The sequence below is a fragment of the Anopheles maculipalpis genome, chromosome 2RL (genome assembly GCF_943734695.1).
Source record: "Anopheles maculipalpis chromosome 2RL, idAnoMacuDA_375_x, whole genome shotgun sequence".
In the NCBI taxonomy this organism is placed as follows: domain Eukaryota; kingdom Metazoa; phylum Arthropoda; class Insecta; order Diptera; family Culicidae; genus Anopheles; species Anopheles maculipalpis.
Window position 1 is genome coordinate 14208783 of NC_064871.1, and position 24384 is coordinate 14233166.

At 43.7% G+C, this 24384-nt stretch overlaps 2 protein-coding genes across 3 annotated transcripts in view; one reads left to right on the forward strand and one right to left on the reverse strand.

Moving 5' to 3' along the window:
• The window catches only part of LOC126559185 (signal peptidase complex catalytic subunit SEC11A), a 368048-nt gene that overhangs the window by 43730 nt on the left and 299934 nt on the right, over positions 1-24384 (forward strand). The window lies entirely within an intron of this gene.
• On the reverse strand, positions 20186-21381 carry LOC126560116 (zinc finger protein 501-like). Its single transcript, XM_050216278.1, has 2 exons — positions 21370-21381; positions 20186-21301 (listed from the first exon to the last, which is right to left on the reverse strand). Exons 1-2 carry the CDS (start codon positions 21379-21381, stop codon positions 20186-20188), a joined length of 1128 nt encoding a protein of 375 aa, XP_050072235.1.

Below are 24384 nucleotides of genomic sequence, written 5' to 3' on the forward strand. Positions count from 1 at the left end.
GGTTTGTAAACTTCATAGCTATTGCCCAAAACAATGGTGATGCTATTGTTAATTCGCTAAATGTAGTATTTTAAAATCCAAATTCGTTTGATAACCTAAAAACTATGTCATACTTTTTTATACTTATTGCCGCATGAGAATTAAAACTTTTGTTAAAAATTTCCTTTATTTTATGCCAATTCCAGTACTGTATGTACTTCGTCAAATGCTTTCCTTAAAAGTGAAACCTTTGCATACCTTCAGCCCACCGTTTCCGACACATTCACAAATGCACAACCGTAGGAAAAATTTCTCGCCAATCATTTGTCATGCCTGAGCACAAGCTTTCACCGGTGGCTTATTTTTGGCAGCTTCCACACTTCAAACGCTTCTAACACTCTAGGTACCCCGAGCGACATGCCGAGCGACCCGGGTTCAACAGTCGCGTTACAATGGAAGATGAATATAAATGACTTTTCGTCTGCTGCCGAACTGGCATCTTCCTGCTTTGCCACCGGCGTACCGAAGAGGGAGTCCCGAAATCGTACATTAAGATATATCAGTACAAAGCGACTGAAAAATCTAAACCTCGAAAGCACCCCAACAACTTGGGGAGAATGGGGTTGCCTTTTCCTCTCCCCCCCCCCCCCCATTTCCTGTATGTTTCCAAGATCGTTTTGCGTGGCTTGTGCGCGAATTCACGCGTCTGCATTAAATTGCACCATTTTTCACACGCGATTTGTGTCATAAGCACTTGTCCCGGTTGAGCGTGCCGTCACGTGATAATGGGTTCCGAGATGCTATCCATGTGCAACCTTCTAACACTCGGGGTTTTCCTGCTCTTGTCTCGGTTGTTGCAAATCGTGTTTTTGCTTCTTTTTTTTTTTGCCCACTTACCATGTGAAGGCGGTGGGTGGTTGGATATAAAAAATGAAGTTGCGAAATTTGATCTCAGGACCGATTTTGATCCGATGCTACGTGCTGGCGCACTTACACCGGGTTGACATTGGTTGCCCGTCGAAAAGAGGTAATTGACTGTGAGTTTGCACGGTAACAGTGAGGACAATCGGCGGCGCTTGGGGACGGATCGGTGACAGTTGTGCAGCGCGATTGATGATTATTTTGACGCACCGTCTGCATAATGTTCGCCCTAATGGTTACCCATTCTTAACCCCCTTGAGCGGACTACGCAAAGGAACGCAGATAAGCTTAAGGAAGCACCGGAAGCAGCACTAGCAAATTGAAATTTCATATCGAGCCAAATGTACAGATTCCAAGCGCTTAATGCATTCATATCTGCTGTCGCTACTAGCTGCTGCTGCTTAATGGTAGCTTGGTAGCATCCACACTTAACGATGATGCTCGTGCGACCCGCTGGAAGGTACAGCTGCGACGCACGCGAACAGGAGCGGTGGAAGCCCTCGAGAGTACACGAAAATCAAATCAAATAAATCCGATGAATAGCAAACATTTGCCTATCAATATTCACGCGAATCGATTTCCTCGCGTTTCAACAAAAGGCACCACATTCTTCGTACAATGCCACTGTCCTTCGAGGGCTCCACGCGAATACGGTCCGTGCGCGAGTGAAGATATGGAACTTAGAAAACCAGACCAGTTCCAACCCCCGAAAATCATTCGATTCAAATTATGTTTCCATCATACGCGTTCGGTCCCGGCTGCCGCTGCTTTTGTGTTTGCTCAGAGGAACAAATAACTTATCATGATTATTAGGTACGGGATGAATTTTCCGAAAGGATTCCGACCAAAAGCGAAAGGATGCGGATTTCTTGTAGTAGCGCTCCTACGCTCGGTGGATTCTGCCGAAACGATATTTCCGAATTTGATTACCGTTATGCTAGCAAACCATCTGGTCGTGGCATAAGGTGCAATTCTTTAGTGCTGGATCACGGTGCAAAAAGATATCGGTGGAAATAGTTTTCCGTGTTTACAGGAACCAAAGGAAGCGCACGTGGAAAAGGGCGTTCAATTTTGTGGTAATTGAAAGCGAACGCGAAACTTGTAATTTGTGTTGAACGTTTCGAAAATATTGTTAAAGTAATAGCTGAACTGGATCGACAGTATGGGGACATAACTCGTGTTCTATCATATCCTTAAGCCAGTTTTATTTTCAAATAATTACTTGCAAGTAATTATTTGATTTGAATTTAAATTATTTGCTTTAATTTGCTCACCTAGATAATTCTTCTGAATTGCGTTCTGAAGACAATAAATTATATTCTTCCTTTGCTAAGTTATAGAAAATCAAAGAATTCACAGTTTTAAAAAAGTTACAGACTGAGGACACCCCATTCTATGCACTTGATGAAGTTCTTTTGTCGGTCGGAGCGTCTCGGATGGTCTGAAGGAAAAGGATTCTTTCACGCCGAATGGGTTGATAGAAACAGGGTATTACACTGTTTATTTCTCCATTATTCGCAATCCCCTAGCACTGGCAACGTGTTCCTGGCAAACAACGCACAAAGTCAGCGGAACGTACAAAATACGGATTAAACCGTGATGGTGCCGGACTAAAGGATGCGCCGCTTACGCAATGAAAGGATGTTTTCCCGTACTGCTTACCTTTCAAGCACACCGGGCAAGGTATGGGGATGGCATTGAATCCTGGGACCAAAATAAAACATAACAACAATCGCTGCTGTCCCTTCGTGTTGTACGCAACTGTACGTAGAAAAACATAGTTTTAAGTACAATAAACTGAGACATGAAAACTCGTCACCCTCCGGGATACGGGATGCGATAAAAGGGGTGCGTATCAGCGGACACCAATCCCGTGTCCTGTTGCGCCACGTTGTTCCTTTCAATAATTATAGGCTTCTTAGCGAATTTCAAACTAGGTCACACAGTAGGCGATCGAGTTGATGACTTCTTCTTTCGAGTGTTTTGTGAAACGTTTTATTTTTGTGTGTACAGGAAAATATAAAACTAGTGCCGTAAAGCTGGTGGTGCTTACTGAACAAATGCCAAGACTCAGCTCGATTGGAAACAATCGCACTCCCTCTTCCCCAATTCCCCATAATCCTGTTCGTCGACACGACACGACAAATCTTTCCACCGAATCAAACACCACACCGGCAAGTATGTACATCTTCCAAAATCCATTAAGATAAAGACATTGTCCATTCGTGTGAGGCCCAAGGGGGAAAACAATAAAACAACAGCAATCAGCAACTTTTCCGTAGGCCACCGGTGAAAGTGTGTTCTGCCCCCTGTTTTGTTGGAAATTCGGCTTCGGCTCGGGAAGTGCTGAGGGATGTGAGCAATATCTTGGTCCCGGCATGGCAGAGAAAACACGGCCCAGTTTGGTGTTTCTCGTGGAAAATGCAACCGAAAAGAAAGCCCGACACCCGAAACAAGGACAAGACAACTTACGCCACACCGTCGGCAAACATCCCGAGTGATGTTACTCGGGCAGTACAGTAACTAATAATAGAAAATCTATTAGCAAAATTGAACCGATAAATCTTTTCGCCAGCCCATAAAAATAAATAATAATGTCCTTCTTCTTTTTTTTTTGTTCACTTCAAGCACACAATGTCTTTCTCCTGTTGCAGAGACCTTTCCGATGGGTGGGTTGTGTCCGGTTGTGCCTGTGAGGTAGTGAGAGAGGTTTTTGGATGGAAAATCGTCACCATCGGTTACGGTTAACAGCAGGAATTTGTGCACGGATAAGCGCTCGATTCCTGAGGGCCGTGGTAATCAAATTTGCCTGCTTATTTATTGCACTCCTTGGTGGCGCTTACACTTTTCGCTAATGTGTGTTTATATGCGTTGGACCTTTTGGGAGACGTCACCCTGCCGAGGGTGAAGGTGAATGTCCCTGCCTGCATGGGGACAGTGTGTGAGATGTGTGTTGAAGTTGTCAATAAATTTTGTCCCATTTTGTTGCCATTAGTTCTCCTAACCTGCTTCTTGGATGGATCGACATCACACCAGGAGTGATATTTGCCTTTTGCGAAGGCACATCGAACACATGTGACCAACGCAATCGGGCCATGGCTGACGCTGCAATTCGCTAAATTGAGCCGTTTATCGCAAACGTCAACAGTAAACTAGGGATGGTTGGGAGGAGTTTAACTGCTGCAGGTTAATTTACCAAATTTTTTTTTTTTTAAAACATTGTTTATTTAAAACAACTTAAAAACTAGCTAACAAAAGAATTGTGGGGTACATGTAGGGACGACGTACAGGTTTTACAAAGAACACTTAAGGATATTTTCATCTATCACAGCATTGTTGTTTCCAACAATGTGGATGATGTAGTTTGCAAACAAACGTAGGATAGGAATCCTCTTACTTATGCTAATGTGACTTAAAATAGGTAAGAGGAGGGAAGGGAAGTTGAGGTTGTGGTTTGGAACAATGGCTTCCATAGCCTGCATCAGTGTGCTCCAAGCACTAGACACCCTGGAGCACAGGGCAAACTTGTGCTCCAGAGTCTCTGTCCGGGAGCAGAATGAACAGGCTGAAGGAGCCCGATTCATCCTGTCGAGCAGCAGTCCGTGTGGCACCTTGTTGTGCACCCACCGGCAGGTACAGCATCGAGCGTTGGTCGGAAGAAAGTTTGTAGCTGGTGACGTTTTTCCAAATCCATCGCCAATCCGTGGAAGGTGACTCCATAGCCACTTTGGAGTCTGGAAGTCTGTCGACCATCATTTGCCGCAAACTTTTGGTTGTGATTGTAGGTACCGGATGGTATGCGAGCTGCTGGATTACCATCCGAAGGCACGGATAAGTTGTGGCAATGGAGCCTATATTCGGTGGATTCCCAGCACAATCTATGTGCTGAGCCCCGACTTTCAGGCAACCCTGCTCTGCAACGTACCGATTCACCAGCAACGCTGTTGTGGTAATGGCGGGAATGTGAAGATTGAGTCCACCTCGGTTGCGTGGAAGGGCCAAATGGGTTAATGGGATTCGAAAACCCCCAGATCCGTCCCACAGGTAAGACCGCACCGTCTTGGAGGCCAAATCGATGTCCATCGATCGTGCACCACACACCGATGCAACAAACCAAAGCTTGGGCAGAAGGAAAGTGTTCAAAAGCACCACCTTTTGCGCCAAATTGAGGTCTCTAACACGATGCAATCTGACCAAATGACGGAACTGTTGGATCACGTTTTCCCAGTTATGCCCCATGGCCTCCCGTATATTGTTCGTGAACAATATACCAAGCAGGCGCAATCTTTCTACTTCCCGCAGCCACGGAACATGCATCGGGGTGGTTGTTGGTGTGATATGTCCTATGTCCAGTGCCGTTGTTTTTTCCACGTTCAGCTTCGCCCCAGCGGTTCTGCCAAACGCTTCCATTGTTGTTTTAACCTCCTCGAGTTTGGGAAGGGAGGTTGTCACCACCGAGATGTCGTCAGCATATGCGTTGATCAGGTCATCCTGATCGCAACAAATACCTTCTAATCTGGAGATGAGCGGATTAAGGTAAAGGACAAACAGGTGCATGGATAAAGGATCACCCTGTCTGACAGAGCAGCGTATGGGAAACGACGGGGAAAGGTTTCCATTTACAAGGATACGGGAGGAGGATCGTTCACCAACTGTTCGCAAAAATCGCACAAGTCCTGGATTGAAGCCCAGAGAAGACATAGTTTGCCACAAAAAACTTCTATTAACTCTGTCAAAGGCCTGTGATAGATCAAAGGAAACGAGCTTACCACGCTTTCGCTGATTCTTGAGATCAACCACCCTCTCCTTAACAGAGAGCACCGCTTGAAAAATGTTGCAAGGTTTGTTGCTACATTTTTGCGCTGTCGATAATATTCCCCACTTCCTGATTATAGAATCAAGACGTAGTTTAATAATTCTCGACAGTAGCTTGTAATCTGTGTTAAGCAGGGATATGGGTCGAAAACAAGAAATGGAGCCCGTACCTCCTTTCTTTTTCACTAGAACTATGACACCGTCAACAAAGTCTCGCGGAAACTTTCCTTCAAGAGCCTCATTCAAAATGAGATGTAGTTCCCTTTGGATTATCTCGTATGTACGAAGATAAAATTCCTTAGGAATCCCATCAGGGCCAGGAAACTTTCGCGACGCAGATTTTTTAATCGCATCGAGGATTTCATCAGGTGTGATCTCAACCATGCAATTATTATTGGTATCACAATCCTCTGGAATGATTTGGATACAGGTAAACGTGTCGTCCGTAGGCAAGTCTTCGTCAGAGTACAGTTGTTTGTAATATGTGTGAATGTGTTGTCTGATATCTTCTTCTTGATCAATCACTCACCAATCGAAGAAGAAGCATTATAAGTAGGACAAGTTGCAAAGTATTCAGATTCTGCTTATTCACTTGAATAATCTTTCTATTATTCTACCCATAACAAACACATCCATCAATGTTGATGAATGATTTTTACAGATCCAATAGGGCGATCATTTCTTTAAAATTCAATAATTGCTTCTTTTTGACTTAACAGCCTCCTAAAAGGTCATGAAGGCTGTCGAATTGGGCACGTAGTTGGATATCCAGTCCTCACGCTATGGGAGAATGGTACGGATGAGATTTGGCCGATGCCGAAGTCGCCACAACTACCGGGACGCGGATAATAATTGTATCAAATATGGATATTAGGCTACGTAAGGTGCAATTCCATCTTGATCTTGATGCAACATTCTTAAAAAAAAGGTGCACGCCGATAGCGATTAGACTTACCCGACACAATGTAATGTCTATGCCATTTTGAATTTGGCTATGAACGCCCTGAATCTACTTACATGCAAGAAAACACGATAGACTTTTTTGATTTGTTGTGATTTTGATTGAATGATGGCATAAGCAGCCATTAATCAAATGTACATTAATCAAAGTCTGGAAACTAAAAAAAAAGATATTTAAAAGTTAACTAAACCTGGAAAATTTACATTGGTAGTTTTAGTGACGACCTACAGCATATCAGTTACAAGGCATGCCTTACAATATCGACAGCTCGCAAACTTTTTACCAAACGACCTCACAATTTATCGTGCAAAAAACAAAATCGATAGGATCAGACATTTGACGACAGGCATTGAGCGAATCATAATTTATACGACCACTTTTTTGATGACTTATTCCGTCGTTGAATTTTCACAATGCGCCAGGGTAGAAGTTTTTGGCATCAAATTGATGGTGCCGCTGCCCGGCATCGATGTGTAACGTCAGTGCTTGAGTGTTGGTTTATGATGGTACGAGTCCTTAAAATTTTTGCTTTTTTATTTCTATTCTCCTCTCGTTCAGCAGCCAGGATCCCTTTCCTGCCCTAGCTTATTGTGTCACATTCCGACACCGATGACAATGGTACGTTCGCGAATGGCATCACAATGGACGACTGTAACCATTAATTTGTGTGTCCCCGCTATTGCGCGTGGCTGATGAGCGATGCTGAACAAGTCTCTTTTTTTTTTGGGAAGATTCTTCGTTCCGGATCTGGAATCCGATTGGAGTGTACCGTTTTCCGGTGCCATCCGTAAACGGAAGCTACTTTTATGCTCGTTTCCGTTTGGCTTGTAACATTGCGGTACAGTTTTCTCGTGCGATTGTTGGCAGTGTACCAATAGCTGAAGATTTTAACCGACGGATGGACATCGGGTGCAATAAAAAGGAAAGTGTTGTCGGTGTCATTGGAGTCCGACGCTGGTGCCGTGCAGTAATTAGACGAAGGAAAGTTTTATGAGTTTACAAGCAAAGTTTAATTGGAGTTTTTTTTGTGTTTGTGTGTGTGTGTGTGTGACTAACACTTTCCTGTTTATCCAGTTGTAAATAAAGTTGGAGGATTGTTGCTTTTTTTTAACGGGCAAGTGGTTTGAATTCTGCGTTTTTGCTATGATCAGTTGTATAAAATTGATTTTGACATAAGTGTTGTAAAATTTATGGATTTCAGTTCCTCTCTTCCAAAGTAAAAAGAGATATGGTTTCCTTTTTTTTACAAAATTACAGCCGCAATATTACTATCCATCCTCTATTGTACTCTTTTTTCGTTTAGAATCTCGTTAAAAGTAAATGGCTTCAGGTTCCCCAATCCTGCCAAAATCTAAACACGTCAAGAAAGGGGAATTTCTATAAAAATCCGGAAAAATAAATGTGTCTTTCTTCCAGCGTAACATCTAAATGGGATGTAATTTCCGTCACGTGGTTTTAATCGAATATTGCGAAAAAGGTTTCCATCTAACCCCTTCTTACATTCGTCGCTACCCGCGCGACTAGCTCCGAACGTCGGAAGTTTCGAAGCATTCGTGTACCCAGTCGGAGTTAAATTGAAGGATGTCAATTACACTTCTTGACTGTAGCAAAGTGGTACGCCTGCCGGGTTGCTGGAAGATAAAGGAAGTGAAAAGGATGACGCGGATGACGCTGATGTTACAGGATAAACATCCCGACCGTACGGCGAAATAGTTTTGCGCTAATATCGTACCCTTACTTCGAGCCCCGAACGAAAGGGTTTATCGAGCCATCGAACATGTAAACTATCGTTCGCTCGATCACTTTCGGAAGTACATAAATAAAGAAATATCGCCTGTAATCGCTCCTTAGCACGCTCCTTTACCGCTTTACCGATCATCATTAGGGGAGCGTCCATATCTGTGGCATTCGGGATTCGATTTCACGAAAACTTCTGCTCAGTGCAAAATCACTTTATTGCTATTTATTTTTACGATATTACCCGTGCATACCGCGCGTACACGCAGCCACTGCAAACGAGGTATCGTTCGCACAAATGTTTCCGGCCGGTTGCGTAAAACAGCGTGCGTTAAGGAAAAATACGCTACGCTTCACGCGAACCGCTATGTGTGGTTCCGATTCGCTTGAAGACATCGACACAGACAATCCTTTTGCGTTGCCGGGATTCGGTTTGTTCCTGCCTTTATTACACCCGTCGTCACCGGGCGTTTCGATTGCACCGAGTACAGGATGCGAATTTGGGGCTCGGTACATCTCACGAGCAATATAGCTTCCGCCATTCCTAGCAGGTCGGGTGAGAAGGGCGGAAGAAGGCTGGTGAAGCATGGAACGCAATATCCTGCACCGGATGCGTAATTGCTGCGTAGCGCAGTGCATGAGTTTCACGTTCGGCCGGCTCGTGCTACTCATCTTAAAATGTTTTTCCCGGTCGGGATGCTAAGGTTGGAAAACCTGAAGCATCCTTTGGAAGGTACGAAACAGATAGCAATTCGCGAAAACCCCTCTCAAAGAAGGCGCATTTTGTGAAGAGCCGTAATTCCCCTGCGGGGACTTTTGATCTGCTGGATGGATATATTGGCAAAGGCATGTAATGAGCGTTGTTTTTCATTTCATCGTTGACGGGTGTCCCTGGTGGCTGATTTTGGCGATGATCGACCAACGAAGGGCAGGGGTATGTTTGAGAGATAGGAATAGAAAAAATCTTCCTCACAAAACGAGAGCAAAATTCTTCTCAAATCAAATATGTATCAATGTTTACCTTCGATTGCTGAACGAATCAAATGGCAGGCTTTATGAGTTAATGCTGTTTTCTTTATTTTGGGAAATCTAAGTAAATATTAGCTATTTTGACAAAAAGTTAACATAAACGAAAATGAATTCCTCTTTTTGCTTAAATCTTCCTCATGGCTTATCGACCACACTGGCCATTTTCATGGCTTAGGAGTCTTATTGACATCAGGTAGTTGGATAGCCCCGGATGAGGTTTGAACTCCGGTCCTGACATGTGGAAACCGACGTCATTGTCACCTCTACCACCGGACCGCTCCAAGAGTGTTTTTTGGAGTTAAGAAGGTTGTTTGATAACCAATTTTAGTGTTCAATTAAAATCTGACTTATTACAGCCAATTTTTTACTATATAGTTGTTAAATATTCTAAGAAAAGTATTTAACAATTTAAGTTGTAAATTTTACATATAGTAGAGAGGCAAATGTAGTCTGAGAGACTCAAAGTCTCTTTAATAAAACGAAAAAAAATTAGTTTAAGAATAGAAGTATCGATTCCTAGTATTTATCTCTATATCAGATCCACTTTAGAGTTAAGTAAGTAAGGGATTCTTCTTTGTTGTTGCAGGCTATTCACCAAATTACAACATTCCTTCTCATACTAAAGGTATCACCCAAAATTACTTTATCTAACTAAATAACTTGCCCTAAATTGAACCTAGTGTGGCCCCCTTTCTTCTGAGCTCTATCTTCACCGCACATGCCATTGGCATACAGTTGTGACAGTTTAAAATGGTTCAATCGGTAGAGATTCAATTCGTCTGCAGTAAACCTACACAACCCCTGCCATGCGGTTTATGTGACGCTTGCACACGACAGCTGCGAAAATTAGTTACCTAACTGCTGGAATCCTTTCTTTCCTTTTACCCTCGAACCACTAAAACTCCAGCCATTTCGCGGTGGTTTAAGTTCGCGAATTCCCGCAACGCGGTTCCAAATCGCTGGTTGAAAAAAGATCGATCCGCGGTATATTACCATCGCTTCCCCCTTTGCAGAGTTTAACACGGAAATAAAGTAGTACACGGTTGACATTTTAACACCGCAACATTCCTGGCACAAGGTACACATTTCGCGCGTCGCGTTGCGTCGTTTCCCTCACGGCAGGGTTTCGGGTTCTGTATGCAGACCGCGAACGAATTCTTATGCAAATGAATAAATCAAAATCTATAAATTATTGAATACGGTACAAACAAGAAAAAAGGGGGAAAATGGATAAGAAAAGGCTTTCTTTCTTACGTACCGCGATAGGATAGCGGATGTTATTTAGTGTACACATTGAATGGGTTCTGTTTCGTGCAGTGCTGTAAAACTATTTCCTCCGGTAGGAGAGCATGGCTTTTCAGTCCGCCTCAAAAGTCAACCCTTTTTGCCGTGGTGAAAGCGACGAAAGAGTTCCAAACACTCAAGCGCATCATCGCCGGGACTGCGAAAGAATTAAGCCTCGTCGAAAGAACATCAACAAAGGGAAATTGCTTTGCTTCGGTTTCGGTTTGCGTCCTATTGAATGGCGATTTATTATTATTCAAATTCAATGCTTCAACAGTTCCTCCTCTCGAGCCCGGCTGGCAGGAAAGTCTTTCTTTTACTTTTTTTCGGGTTCAGGCTTTCATAGAGCATAGACAGAAGAATGAAAGACTGAGGAGCAAAAAAATGCTTCCCTCATCAGAGGAAAAATCATCCCCAAAATATGAGCACTGCTTCCTTCATACACAATATTCGCCACCGAATTCGTCCGTAGGAAAGCATTAACAAACAAACGAAAGCAACAGCTATGGCGCGGTCTTGTTAACCGTGGAAGAACTCGAACCGTGCGGATGTAGATTTATGAAATGTCTTAAGTGCAATGGATGGGCTTTTCATTATCGAGGTTCGTACCAACCGTACGACACCCCAAACTGGGTTTTGGTTTCGGTTCATTCATCGATTTCAGCATTGTTCGCGATCAGTGGACGGGTTTCGCGTTTCCGTGTCTCGAACGTGAAATTGAATTGGCGAAAAGAAAGTGTAAATAATACATTCAAAAATCATAACTTTTCCGTCTGAGCGAGCTGAAGTCTTTGCCAGAAGCCTTCCGTTTGGCAATAGAGGAGGGTATAGAATTATTTTTCTTTCTCAATCATATCGTTCTGCTTTCCTTATTGTGCGATTATGATTTAAAATTATAGGAAACTTTTCAAAAAGCGTGTGTATGAACACACTTATCGGGTGTAAACAAGTGTTAAACAATTGTGTTTTGTGTGTGTGTTTTTACAACCAACCCTATCGTTTCCTTTCGGAAGTTATGAAATAGGGATGATGAGGGATTGAAAGGAACAGGCTTCCGGGTGGATTAAATTTCCTCTTGATCATGGTTTTTGTTGAAAAGACATGCCGTTATGATTTTGGAATCGTTTCTGTTCGACTTTAGTGATCAATGTTGTATCATGATCATCAACTGTTAGTATAGATGGATAGCAAAGGGGTCGATAAAGAATTATACAACTGGCAAACATCGGGCGGGTGGGTCGAACTGTTCAAGATGGGTCCGGAGAGGCTTGCTGCAATTATGCATTGGCTTATCTTAAGGATTTAGGATCGGGCGATTGATCAGACTTTGCTTCCGAGCCATCCCTGTCCTATTTGTTGCCTGCAAGATCCGGTCTCGAATATTTTTCCGGAGATTTACGACCCTTGCTTTGCGATTTGTTGGAGTCAAATCGACGACAGATCCTCCAAAAATGTTGAGAGTACCAGATCCCTACGCGCAACCTTTTCATTTACGTGAAGGCAGTCCACGAAACCATAGATGCAGTGTAAGGTGACCGTGATGTCGACCATGATATCGGAATCGCTAGAATCTCACTGGCGTCTGAGGCAAAGGGACGACAAACATCCGGGACACACCCGCAAATCCCCTATTTCACCCAGTCTCTCAATTCCTTGATTTCGCTAATGAAATCATCGAAAGGACATCTTGAGTGGTGTTTGAGGCTTACATCCCATTGAAACGCGAGCCCCGATAGGATTGGATTTAGGATTAATACGACGAATACGACTTTCGGTACCGAGGCGTAGAGGAGCACAGCGCTGGATTAGGTGGAGTCGAACCTTTCCTTTCGGAGATCAGATGCAACCGTGAATAGAAGGCTGCAACCCTAGGCTTAGTTACCTGAAAGCAGATCTAGAAACAATCATACTATTACTTAAGCTACTATTCGCATGAGTTTTAGATTAAGAGAAGAAAAACGACTTAATTGTAATCAGTTTACCCCTCCATAAAGACACTGACTTTAAACCTAGTCACTCAACCGGGTGATTGATCATTTTGTCATAGCACTAATCATTGCTGTTAAGCTTTTTACCCTTCAACATGTCATTCCCGAATGAACGGACAATTCACTCTCGACGCGTCACAGTCGCTTAATTATCTCATATTATCTAAACTGTTTCAATTAGATCCTCGAATTACTTCGACTAACTTCACATCAAACGCTGCAAAAACATGGACAGCCCACTTCCCACGACACTTTCACCCCTTTTTTTCCGGCTGGATTTGTTAACTTAGATAGGGATATATTTTTCACAACGAAAGGTGACAGTGGTGGAACGTTTACTGGAACAGGGAGATGGAGAAGCAAAGTGAAAAAAAGCAGACACGATCAACAGCAAAACCGTTTAAATCATAGATCAAAACTCGCGCCCGCCATCCGGGAAAGCGAAGGGTTTGCTTCGCCTAATACAATTATCGCATGACTAACGACGGTCGTCGCGTCGGTGAAAGTGACACTCGCCTAACCTCATCAGCACATTTTCCACTTTCGTGTGATGTGTTGCGGTCGCGTCACTTTTCCATGCCTAAGCACTTTTTTATGTGTGTGGCTCTCCTGTTGTTGTTGGCCGGTACTCAATCGTTATCCTTTTTTTTTTGGCCGCCTCGTCGTGCACACCCGTGACGCACCGTATGCATGTTTTAATATGTAAATTTCTTTAATTACTTCGTTCAAGAGGTTTACACGAAAGAGGTTTTGCTCCAATCCAATTTTTTATCATACCGACCGCGATCGACGGTGTCAACAGTGTGGAAAATCTTATCAATCACTTTCACTCGACAGCGCGGAGGATGTGAATGACGGTACAGCAAACCACAGTGGGAAAACAACCCCAAACCTTCCGGTCCGTAGAGTAGATCCTGGTGGATTATAAAGTCATCAAGCAGCGACACAAACGCTCCGATTAATGAGATGGATTCAAGGTGTTGTGTTTGTTTTGGCTGCGATGCTAATAAACGAGTGTCTGTTTTAGAAGGGTATGTTTACAGATTCGGCCGTGTGAAAAATGTTTGGATTAAAAAAAAAAAAAATGGTAAAAAATGGCTTAGAAAGAATAACTGAAAAATACAATATCTTAACCATGTCCTCATGAAAAGTTCTTCTATAAAAAACAAACTCAAAACCAAACCTAAATCCTCCGTCCGGAACATGCTCTTACGATTCTAATTCAAGCCGGAACAATTGTCACACTTTTATTAAGTCACCTAGCAACGGATATCCGGCAGAATAGCGCTTCCACCAGCGGTTGCGAAGTAATGAAAAATTCCAAAATCGTCTATCTTTTGCGCATCGAATCGCATCACTGGTTCTGCTTCGAGTCCAGCAATATCAATGTAGGTGACTTTCCCTAATCTCTACTTTCTATCACCGAACCACCAACCGAAACAGGAACCTTTATTAGCCTTCCATCCCGACATATTTCGCACGGCTTTCCACCTTACGCTTTACTTTCACCGCCCATCATCACGAGTTTTCGCGCGACGTTATCGGCACCCGGACACGCACCTACGATAATCGGGATTGATGAAATTATTAATATTAAAATATTTCAATATCCTTTTTCTCCGCTGGCACTGGTTTGGAACGGCATTAGGCGTACCCTCTCTTTGCCGAGCACCAGTTTCGTGTTGCAAAATTGTTTCCAATTTTGCATATGAAAAAGACCAGAAGATATCGCAGATAGATAAAACTCGCGGTGAACGTTTAATCTGCGACTTGAGCCAACATTTGCCGATCAAGGTTTCATACCGTCATGGGAGAATGGCACGGTACTGTACGCCAGAGTTCGGCTCTCGGTAGCAAACTGTTGCGAACCGTGATGCGATCAATTAATCATCGCCCCTCAATCAAGTTATGGCAGCCGGTTAAACGGTTGACGGCTGCAGTTGGCCTACATTAGGTGACAACTGCGCGCTCTTGTGCGTGTCCCGAAGGGATGAAACGTTACTTTCTGGCCGGTACTACTGCACAGGGGAAAAAGTCGAACAATTGAATCACGCTACGGTAGGGAGAGATGTGCTCTGTGTCGAGATGTGCTATTCGATAGCGAACGCTTTCACGTTCGATCTTTCTTTGCGGCCCGAATACACAGGGGTAGGGCTCAGAGCTGAGCTGTGTGCTGTTGCTAAAACTATTGTTAAAGTACAGAAGCATAATGTGTTAACAGTCTATTTATGATCGTGATTCAAGTGCCCACTGTTGACACTATTGTCCTGCCTGCCCAATGTACCGGACAAACGATTATTGATGGACTCATCGAAGATGTCATTAAATGTACCTTCAAGGGCGTCTTTGTTTACTACGACTCACCATAGAATAAAAGGACATTCGACCAGAAAAAGGACACTTTATGGACCGTTTTATTGCAACGTATCATCAAGGAAAGTGAGTTCTAAAGCTCTTCAAAAATGTCCCAAACCCACAAACTGCTACTACTACGTTTGACCCTGTCCCGGGAGAACCATTTCGGTGCGTTGTCAACAAATCTCAACAAGCCATTCCACGATATTAACACGCAAACATCACAACATATTGCACCATGAAGCGGAACGCGGATCCCGGATGAAGGGATACTTTCCCTACCGTAGAAAAACTGCATCCACCGAAGGGTCAGCCTGGTCCGTTGTAATTATCCTTTCAAACGATCATGAACGTGAAACCTACCTGAAGACCGACTGGAATTCGATACGTTGCTTTTGACACGCAAGACACGCAGGGTCTTGCACGTGAATTCTTATGGCAAACGGACACTGACCCATGCTGTTATTAATCACTATCAACTCTCAAGTGATGCATATTGTACCGTTAAGGAGCCTTCAGCTTGTACCTCATCCATCTCACTAATGGGCTTTAAAGGTGTCTAAACAACGGGGCTTGATAAAGAACGAGTGATGTGTAGCTACTACCGTGGGACTGAATTTATCTTCGCGCACTTACATACATTGACAGGTTCGCGCCTTCTATTAAAAGGCAGCTGTCAGGAGCACGTTACGTTTGGGTTTGATGTTCGCGTGATTGATGAAGGAATAAACAGAAAAAAGAGAAACCGTATACAAAAGTGGGAAAGCTTAACGATTAACGTTTAATCGTGTCCAATTTCCCTTATCCATCAACTGGGTGCTGGGAAATGACCACCGTTGTCCAGGTAAATCCATCGGAAGGGGTGGTAGCCATTCATATTTAATATATTGCTGCAACTGCTCAGCGACGATACGAATAACGGAAATAATAAAACGAAGCTTTCTAGCTCTTCAGTGGCTTAGGGATTGTTGATTGTGTCCCATGATATAATCCTCAAAGTAAACACGACGGAACTGGCTTGTGTTTGATATGGAACAACTCGAAAGGACACAGAGAGCTGCAGAAGGGAAAATATGAGTTCAATCAAAGGATATGGATTTGATGTTATCAGAAGGACTCCGTTGGCACATTTAATCTCTAATTGATATTTTATGTTTGGAATGGTTTGATGCATACGTCGAAGAACACAAATTGTTGGAAAATACATTAATACGACAGAGAATAATTGAAGTAGTAGATATCTGTCTATGTTTTAAGACATATACTTTAGTTTTTATTCAATAAAAATCGACTTTGGTCTGTTTGGCCTCTACCACCACACCGTCCTAGCTCTCAACAATAAAATATTAATAATCACTTCCAATCATTGCACACAAACGCGTCAATGACATTTGATGTACGACGAAAGCGGATTGCCAGCTGCCAATTTTTCCTCCATTTTTGGAGCATCTCAAAAGCGGTCGTCTACACTTGAAGCTAGCTGAAGATGGAGCCTTCATTCTTTTCTTCTTGCCTATTTTCTCTCCTGCTTCACTAGCGATGGACCCCTCCCCGGTACAGCGTCTTCGAGGAGGGGTTCCAAGTGTTGCTCCTTATTTCTTCGCACCTTTCATCGACATCGCCCATCTAATGTGCGTATGTCTTTGACGTAATTTGCGAGGCAAAGATAAAAGGAAACCCGTACGCACGTACTTCACCGAAGCACAAGGGCTACCGAGTGTCCTTTTTGCTCTTTCCAGCTAAATCCCTGTCTTAAGGTGTACAGCACTCGAGCAGCAGCGGGATGGTAAGGACACTTTTGCTCGCAAATCAGAGGTTTTCGAGGGTTCGACCAGCACGAAAGTGCGAACGCAAACGCAATGCCATGACATGTGAAGTGTCCATTTCTTTTTAACATTTCTCGGCTCGGGCACTTCTTCATTCCCTTTCTTTGGGCAGCAGCTCAACGCCACCGAACGGGAGGATGGCGAAAAATGGTGAAAAGGACGTTTTGTTTTCACTCAAGTGGCTTCAAACACTCGCTTTTCTTTTGCGCTTGCCGTTGAACTGATCGTGGGGTGATGGGACGACCCTACGGCGCCTTACATGCTATTTGTTCGACTAAATCACGGGAAAAACATGACGTTTTCATCTTTTATTTACACGCACAAGTGAGTAACAGCCACTATTACCCTTAACGTTCGATTCGATTGAGGAGCATAGAAAGCCTAAACGCTCGAGAGGCTTTAATTCACCGCTGCCGCAACCGGATAATACCAGATTAAAGGTACTGTTCTGTCACCGCCGCAACGCATAATGACGTGGAAAGCTTACCATTATCGTAGAATGTGTGTTATATAAATTTATGATAAAAGAGCAACAAATTCTTATTCTCCAACAGCACGCTAAAGACCTTTCTTTGCCGATTAAATTTCCTTACCAAAGTGTAAATCGAATCATACAATTACAGCACCAAGGAAAAAGAAATTCGAACACATTTCGTACTGCCAGCTGCTTCCGGCCAACATCCGGACTATCTTCCGACTTACACACACACAAACATACACACACACGCACGTAGCACGCGTTGCTTGATGAGAAATTAATGAATATTTTATTGAAAATCAATTGCAGTATGTAAATCACGACGCGAAGCTGCAATCGCGCGTTAATGGATGAAATAATCGAACCGAGTGGCATCAAGCGCGCGGTTATGAATTTCGGGTCAACCCTTCGCAAAGGGGGAAAACAAAAAAAAAAAAAATAGCGAAAACACTTACGGCACAACGGAAACGCCACCGGAGAAAGCGGTGATTTGCATCGCCGAATGGAAAGTTAATATTTGTCAGCGCATTATGTTAATTTATCGACAAATAATAGAGAGCTCTAACTACCAACTTCCGGGATCTCTTACGCGGGTTTCTTCAAACCGGGAGGAAAACAAAACGGGGGCACATAATGCACTGGGCGTCGTTATTAAATCGTCCGGCTGACAGATACAAATTGACTTCTACCAACTGCTCGAGCCTGATGTGGGACGTTTTGCGAAAAACAGCTGTTGCTCTACTTTCCCAACTGGCTGGAGGGCGAATTCAGAGTGAGGAGATTTTTCTTTTTGCAAACATCAGCATAATCTCCTTTTGTGGTTTATGTGACTGGGTATGCAAATTGCGACCAGCGTTCGGTAATTTGTCATTGACATTGCACTTTTGTTGGGTAACGTTTTAATAACGTGCGATCGGTTCGAGAGCGATATGGTTGAGGTAAGCTGTTGTGAGTTCATTGGCGGAGTTGTAGGGGAGTTGATCATTTTTCAAACTTTTCCCCTTTTATTTAATAAATATACGAGTGAAGAGAAGATTTTTCACAATGGAATAGTTGATTACTTATATCAGATCATTTAATTGTTCATGCGAGAGTTTTACATGCGACAAATATGGAATGCGGAACAAGGATATGTTACAATAACTCTCATAAGGTTCTTCAGCAGGTTGGAGCACGATACCGTATCCTTTAAAAAAGCGTCTATTTTCAGATGCCTGATAAAATTAAACAGTAAAAGATACTGAGACCAATCAATCTATTTAATCAATTTATCCCTAACTTTGACCATGTTATTTAGATAGGATTTCCTCATCAAATTGATCTAGAAAAATTGCGATGGGGCACACTTAAGTTGGCTGTTTGGTATCTCTAGGAATCCCCAAACGCTCCTTTTTCCAGGGCCATCTTCGACTAAATAACAACACCATTTCACCATCTTTGTGGTACTTTTTAATGCATTTAGTAACTATCGGGAGGCTTCTTGTGACATCACATCACATGGGAGAAAATAACGACGTTCTTTTTATTGATTGTGAACCACAGCTTCTGTTGAACGTTCGTCTTCAGAAAGGCCAGAAGCTGATAGATATTTGCCCGATTTTATCCGGCCGACAGGAAATGTGACACTTCGCCCGACTTTTTATCGGGTTGAGAAGATGGTACGAACAAACTTTTACACAAAGAATTTTAACTGTTCTCGTCTCGGCTTTTATAAATTTTGAAAGTATGGAGTTAACTAGTACGTTGTTGGTGGGAGTCTTTGTTGGGTTCGAGAGTAGCTAGAATTGCTCTTGCTGGTGCGGGTTAGAACTTGCCGATTTTACTTCAATCTTATGCTGACCTGGTAGAGCTGAAACTATCAATGCGGGAGTGTTTGGGGAGCACTGTACGCCGACAATGGTCATGCTGGTTGTTTTCCAGGTCTGTCAGTAAAACACCACCTTTAAACTTCAGAACTAGTAGCCGAGCATTCGCGGAATAGGCAAAACAAGTAGGAAAAACCTTAAGATTCATGTAAAATATCAGCAAAAGAACTAGCTCTATTTGACGCATATGGCGTTAAGTTGTTACACTTAAACCTAAAGAAAATCTTCTTCTTTTCCCTTAAACAATTCTATTTCTTCCCATCTTCTGAGTCTGCAGTAGTTCATTTTCAAGACTTTAAGTTAATATATAAAGTTTAAGAGTTATTCCGTGAGTTTAAGATGGTTAGTTTGTCCGATATAATTTTCAAATATTTACTATGAGTTAAGCCATTTGGCAGCGTGTAAGCATGGGCCAATTGAGAATTTCGCCAATAATATGCTTATTTGTAGTACATCACCAGTTATGTTAAATGACCGTTGAATAGTACATTCGCCTAATTAATATCAAACGTTACATGATCTTTAATCTTCCGTCAAATTATGGCAATGTTCTCCGCAGGCCAATGCAGCTATTCGTCAATGTCTCATTCGCTAATGGCCCTGATGGCATCTGTCCAAACATTTTCATGCCAATACCAGCTCCGCATTTTTCCATCTCCTCTGTCAAGGTCACAAGTGCCTTTGAAGTGGCATGCGTAGATATGTGCAAAATTATGAATGAGTTCTTTCAAACCAAACTAATGGTCTCGAAATAGGACGTTTCGAAGGTTTCTCGGTTTCATTCGAATCACCAATCGTTAGCTCGATCCAGCCACTGATTTTAATCCGATCGAGAGAAAAAAGCACCATATAAATAAACACAATATGAAAATTGAAAGTAATTCTTGGAACATGTGTATTTTCACAACCATTTCCCAAAACACTCCCACATTTTCAACATAACTTGCTTAACCCTTGCTAACTTCCTCCCGCTTTCTGCCACTGGAATTCGCCAACTGTACGACCGTTTCATCCTTCAACTTCTTCTCCCGATGGACAGCACCGTGCTTTCTCAGCGTACCCGCATCGCTAAACTGCACCGAACAAACCGCACACCGGAACGGTTTCTCGCCGGTGTGAATGCGTCCGTGCACGGTCAGTGCCGTACGACACCTAAACCCCCGATTGCATATCCCACACAGATGGGGCCGTTCACCGCTGTGCCGTGCACGCTTGTGGATGCGTAGATGGGCCAGCTGAATGAACGTTTTCGGACACTGATCGCAGACGTACGGACGTGTTTGGCTGTGGATGCGTTCGTGCTGCGTGAGACAGTCCAGTTTGGCAAACGCTTTCCCACACTGTCGGCATGCGTAGCGTACTCCCAAGGTGTGCGTGTTTTCGTGGCGCTTCAGTGCATTGGCGGTGGTGTAGGTGCTACCACAATGGCAACACTGATAACGGTCCTTACTGGTGCGTTCTACAGGCGGCGCTGGAAGGGCCTGGTGAGTTGATGGAGCATCTTCTGAGGGTTTCTGCTTGCCGTTTACATTGCGTGCACCACCCCGATGGTAGAGTCGCACGTGTGACCGTAGATTGCGCTCGGTGCGAAAGCGTAGCGTACAATAGCTGCACCTATGCATCCGCTCGTGAACATCATGGAGGGCAAAGTGTTTATTAATAGCACGCATCGAACGGATCGGTAAGCATCGATCAAAGTCACAAGTGTCACAACGATACGGTATCAGATCGGCTGCATGCCGATCGTCTAAATGTCGATCAAGCTCTGGCTCTGAGGTGAACCGTTCACTACAGATATAACACTTGGCGAGCTCCACCGGTACTCGCCGATCAGCTGATCCTCGACACACGCTACCTGTCACATCTAGCACTGCGTTTTCCATCACTAGCACTCCAAAGCTCCCGGGGCAGGGCAGAGTTGACGCACCCGTGTGCGATCGTGTCGCGAATCGTACTGGCAAGATCGCACTTCCCACCGGAACACCAATCCGTGCCGATGAGCACGTGCGGCAAGCAAGCAGATCGTAGCATTTTTCGCGACGAAACGTTCGCTGAATCGTGCGCTAGGCGAAAATAAACAGATCCGTGTAATAGGCCGATCGCGTCTCATACAGCTAAAATTAGACCTCACTGTCTGGCGCATCGTGTCAGCACATATGCGTTTGCAACACAACGGACGAACGGTTGGTTTGTTCGAGTCCAGTCCAAATTATCACCAATTTTCCCAAACTTCCGAATCTTTCCTCGGGCCGGATTTTATCGTCGCCGATCCAGATGACGTGACGTTGGGCGCCGTCACTCGCAAACGGACGGAGAGCACCGAACACAGAAAACCCCGGTTCGATCACGTTCAGCTGTACAAATAGGCAGAGCGGATCGAACGAATTGAAAAGTGATTAACCGAACCAGAAACAATGCAGTAGAAGTTCGCTGAACGCTGAAGGGGAGCTTTTCTTCGGCGGTGGCACAATCGGGGGTAAGTAAGGTTGAATTTTATTTGTTTTTCTTTTTCTTACTGACAAGATCTTTGCAAGGGCGTAGAGTGAGAGAGCGGTGCCAAACGTGGATCGTACATTAGCGCATGGTTTTAAAAATTATGCATGGTGATAAAAATTCTATTCATTTCATTCCTATTTGATTCCTACCAGTAGAACTTTAGATGGCCATTTACGGTTGGGAACCTGTTTTATGCTTTATCTCCACTATTGTGCTATCCTGTCCTATTCCTATCAACGTTTTTTGTTATGTATTGTGTAAACTTTATCCTAGTCGTAATACAATGATTTCTGGGTGTCAGCTACATTTATAGTCTTCGGTTTCCGTTACGGTTCCGACGCTTTCAGAACGTGACGTCACGCTTTATCAAACTGAATTACATCAGTATAAGGTTTAAAGCGTTTGCTTATATCCAGACTCCATACCAAACATATCATCCGCAATAATCAACAGTACGGAGTAGGAGAGTTCCTTTGAAGCTTATATTTATGGCAGCGAAAATCCCTAAGGATTCGTGTCCCTTTTCCGAGTACCAAACAAAACAGTTCAAATTCAATCATAATAATATTTTACAATTTATGGTCAGCTTTCAATAGCGTTCTGACTCACAACTCCACGGTTGTGAAGTTGCAAGATTTTTTCCCCCGACGAGCGTATGTGTGCGGTTTTTCGATGCGAGATTTGATGCGTTATCAGGATGTGGACAGACCGGTTTGTCCGTATCTAAGACAACCGGGTTTAAAATGGTAACATAACGAACCATTTCGTACGTCCTTCAGCTCCCTAGGCCTCTAAGGATTTCGTGCTGGTCTTGTGTGTTTTTTTCCGCTTTTACTGTTTTATCTTACCATTCTCTACCGTGAAAGTTGATGCCCTCGGAAGCAGGATCCGGTGTGGCATCCGTGCAAGCATGCTTAGGGTTAGCAACCGACGAGGTAACAGCATCTCAGATCTCTTGTCCCATTCGCAGCTCGTTAGCCGTAATTTGATCTTTTCTTTCGCCGGAAAACGCGCAGCATCTCTTCCAGGGAAAGGTGGCTCACAGCTTTTCCACAGGCTAGCGGTCAGCTGGCTAGAATGGAACCTAACGTTAGCTGCCCAAGAAAGTGAACCTTCGGTTATAATGGTGAAATGTGAGAGGATTATTGAGGTAATTAAATTTATCAAAATGCCCCACCCCGAACAGCAAAGTTTGGAAACGTGACCGGTCGCGCGGGTCACTGTAAGCCGTGCCCTGTGCGCAACCAAAAATCACCACCAAACTCGCGAGGAACGGGTTCCATTTTCCAAGGCCCGAACCCCTTGGATTCACTTTCTCACGCCGCACTGATGAATCAGACTTTCACTCCCAATGAATGCTAATTGGAATTGCTGTTCTTTTGCGGACGGTGGTATCGTTTCGAACTCGTTTTCTAACTTAGTTAGCTAACTGTTTAATCCAGTTTTTTAGACCAGGATTATGCTTTTCCATGGTGTATCTTCTACCGGATGTTGGTGAAAGGGGAAATTTTAACAATTTTGGAAAATGTTTCAAGTACCATTGTTTGTTTGCTAGCGTTTGTGTGTACGAGAATGTCGAGATGTCGGACTGGTAGAGCACTGGCGGCTCGAAAACTTCTTCAATAGTAGCCGAACAAATCCATTTTCTTTTTAATTTTCTTTTTTTTGTGTCGTGTGTCTGTTCGAAATCACAAACGACACAGCTGGACGGTAGTTACACGTTTGACCGTTCGCTTCGAACCATGTACTACTTCAACCTTTTCCGCTCGACACGTGACCAACTCTCCAACGCACCCGATACCTCGCCGTTCGCACATCGGAGACTTTATCTAATTCATTACCAATTTCCAGCAAATGAAACATAATGATGATATTTGGGGGGGGTGGAAAGAGAATCTCGCTCAGCAAGCAAAACGCATCCTTCGCACCGAGTCACCGAGGTCTGTTGCTAATCGTGAGAAATTGATTGGAAAAACGACCGTGCGACATTTCCTCTGGAGGATACTCGACTGTACCGGGATGGACTACTTGGCTGACCTTTTTTTTTTTTTTTCGTTCGACCCTCTCAGGTGTATTACTACAATCAGCAACAGCAGCAGCAGACGAATCGTTTGCGTCACTTTCAAATCGGGTCGGGCCATAATTACAGCTCACCGTTGACAAGCACTGGTGCTAGTGGGATGGAAGTGAATGGTACCGGTTGGCTATTCTTTTCTTGTTTTTCCCCCTGCTAAACGGAACGAGGTCCAGTCTGTACTATTGTTACGGTAAACCCAGACCGGTTCGAAGGACCTTTTTGCTAGATTAATTTACTTTCCCCGTCTTACTTCCAGTGCGTGAACATTTTCCTACTTCAAGGGTTTCTTTCCCGTGCTGTGCGTGATACATTTTAGGACCGTTACCAAGTCTCCTTTTTTTTTTGCTCAATCTGCCATCTACCCACTTTCTCGCATTGTCCCTTGTCCGGATGTTGTGTAGGAAGTGATCCCGAAATCGAAGCCGATACAATGACTAACCACCGTCAAACGGGTATCGATAAACTTCAGCCGACCGTGGTGCCCTAGGACGATGCCGGGAAACGTGCTGCCTGCGTTTTCTGTGGTCATCTTCACTCCATCTCCATCTGCCTCGGCTCGGCACCTTCTTAGAG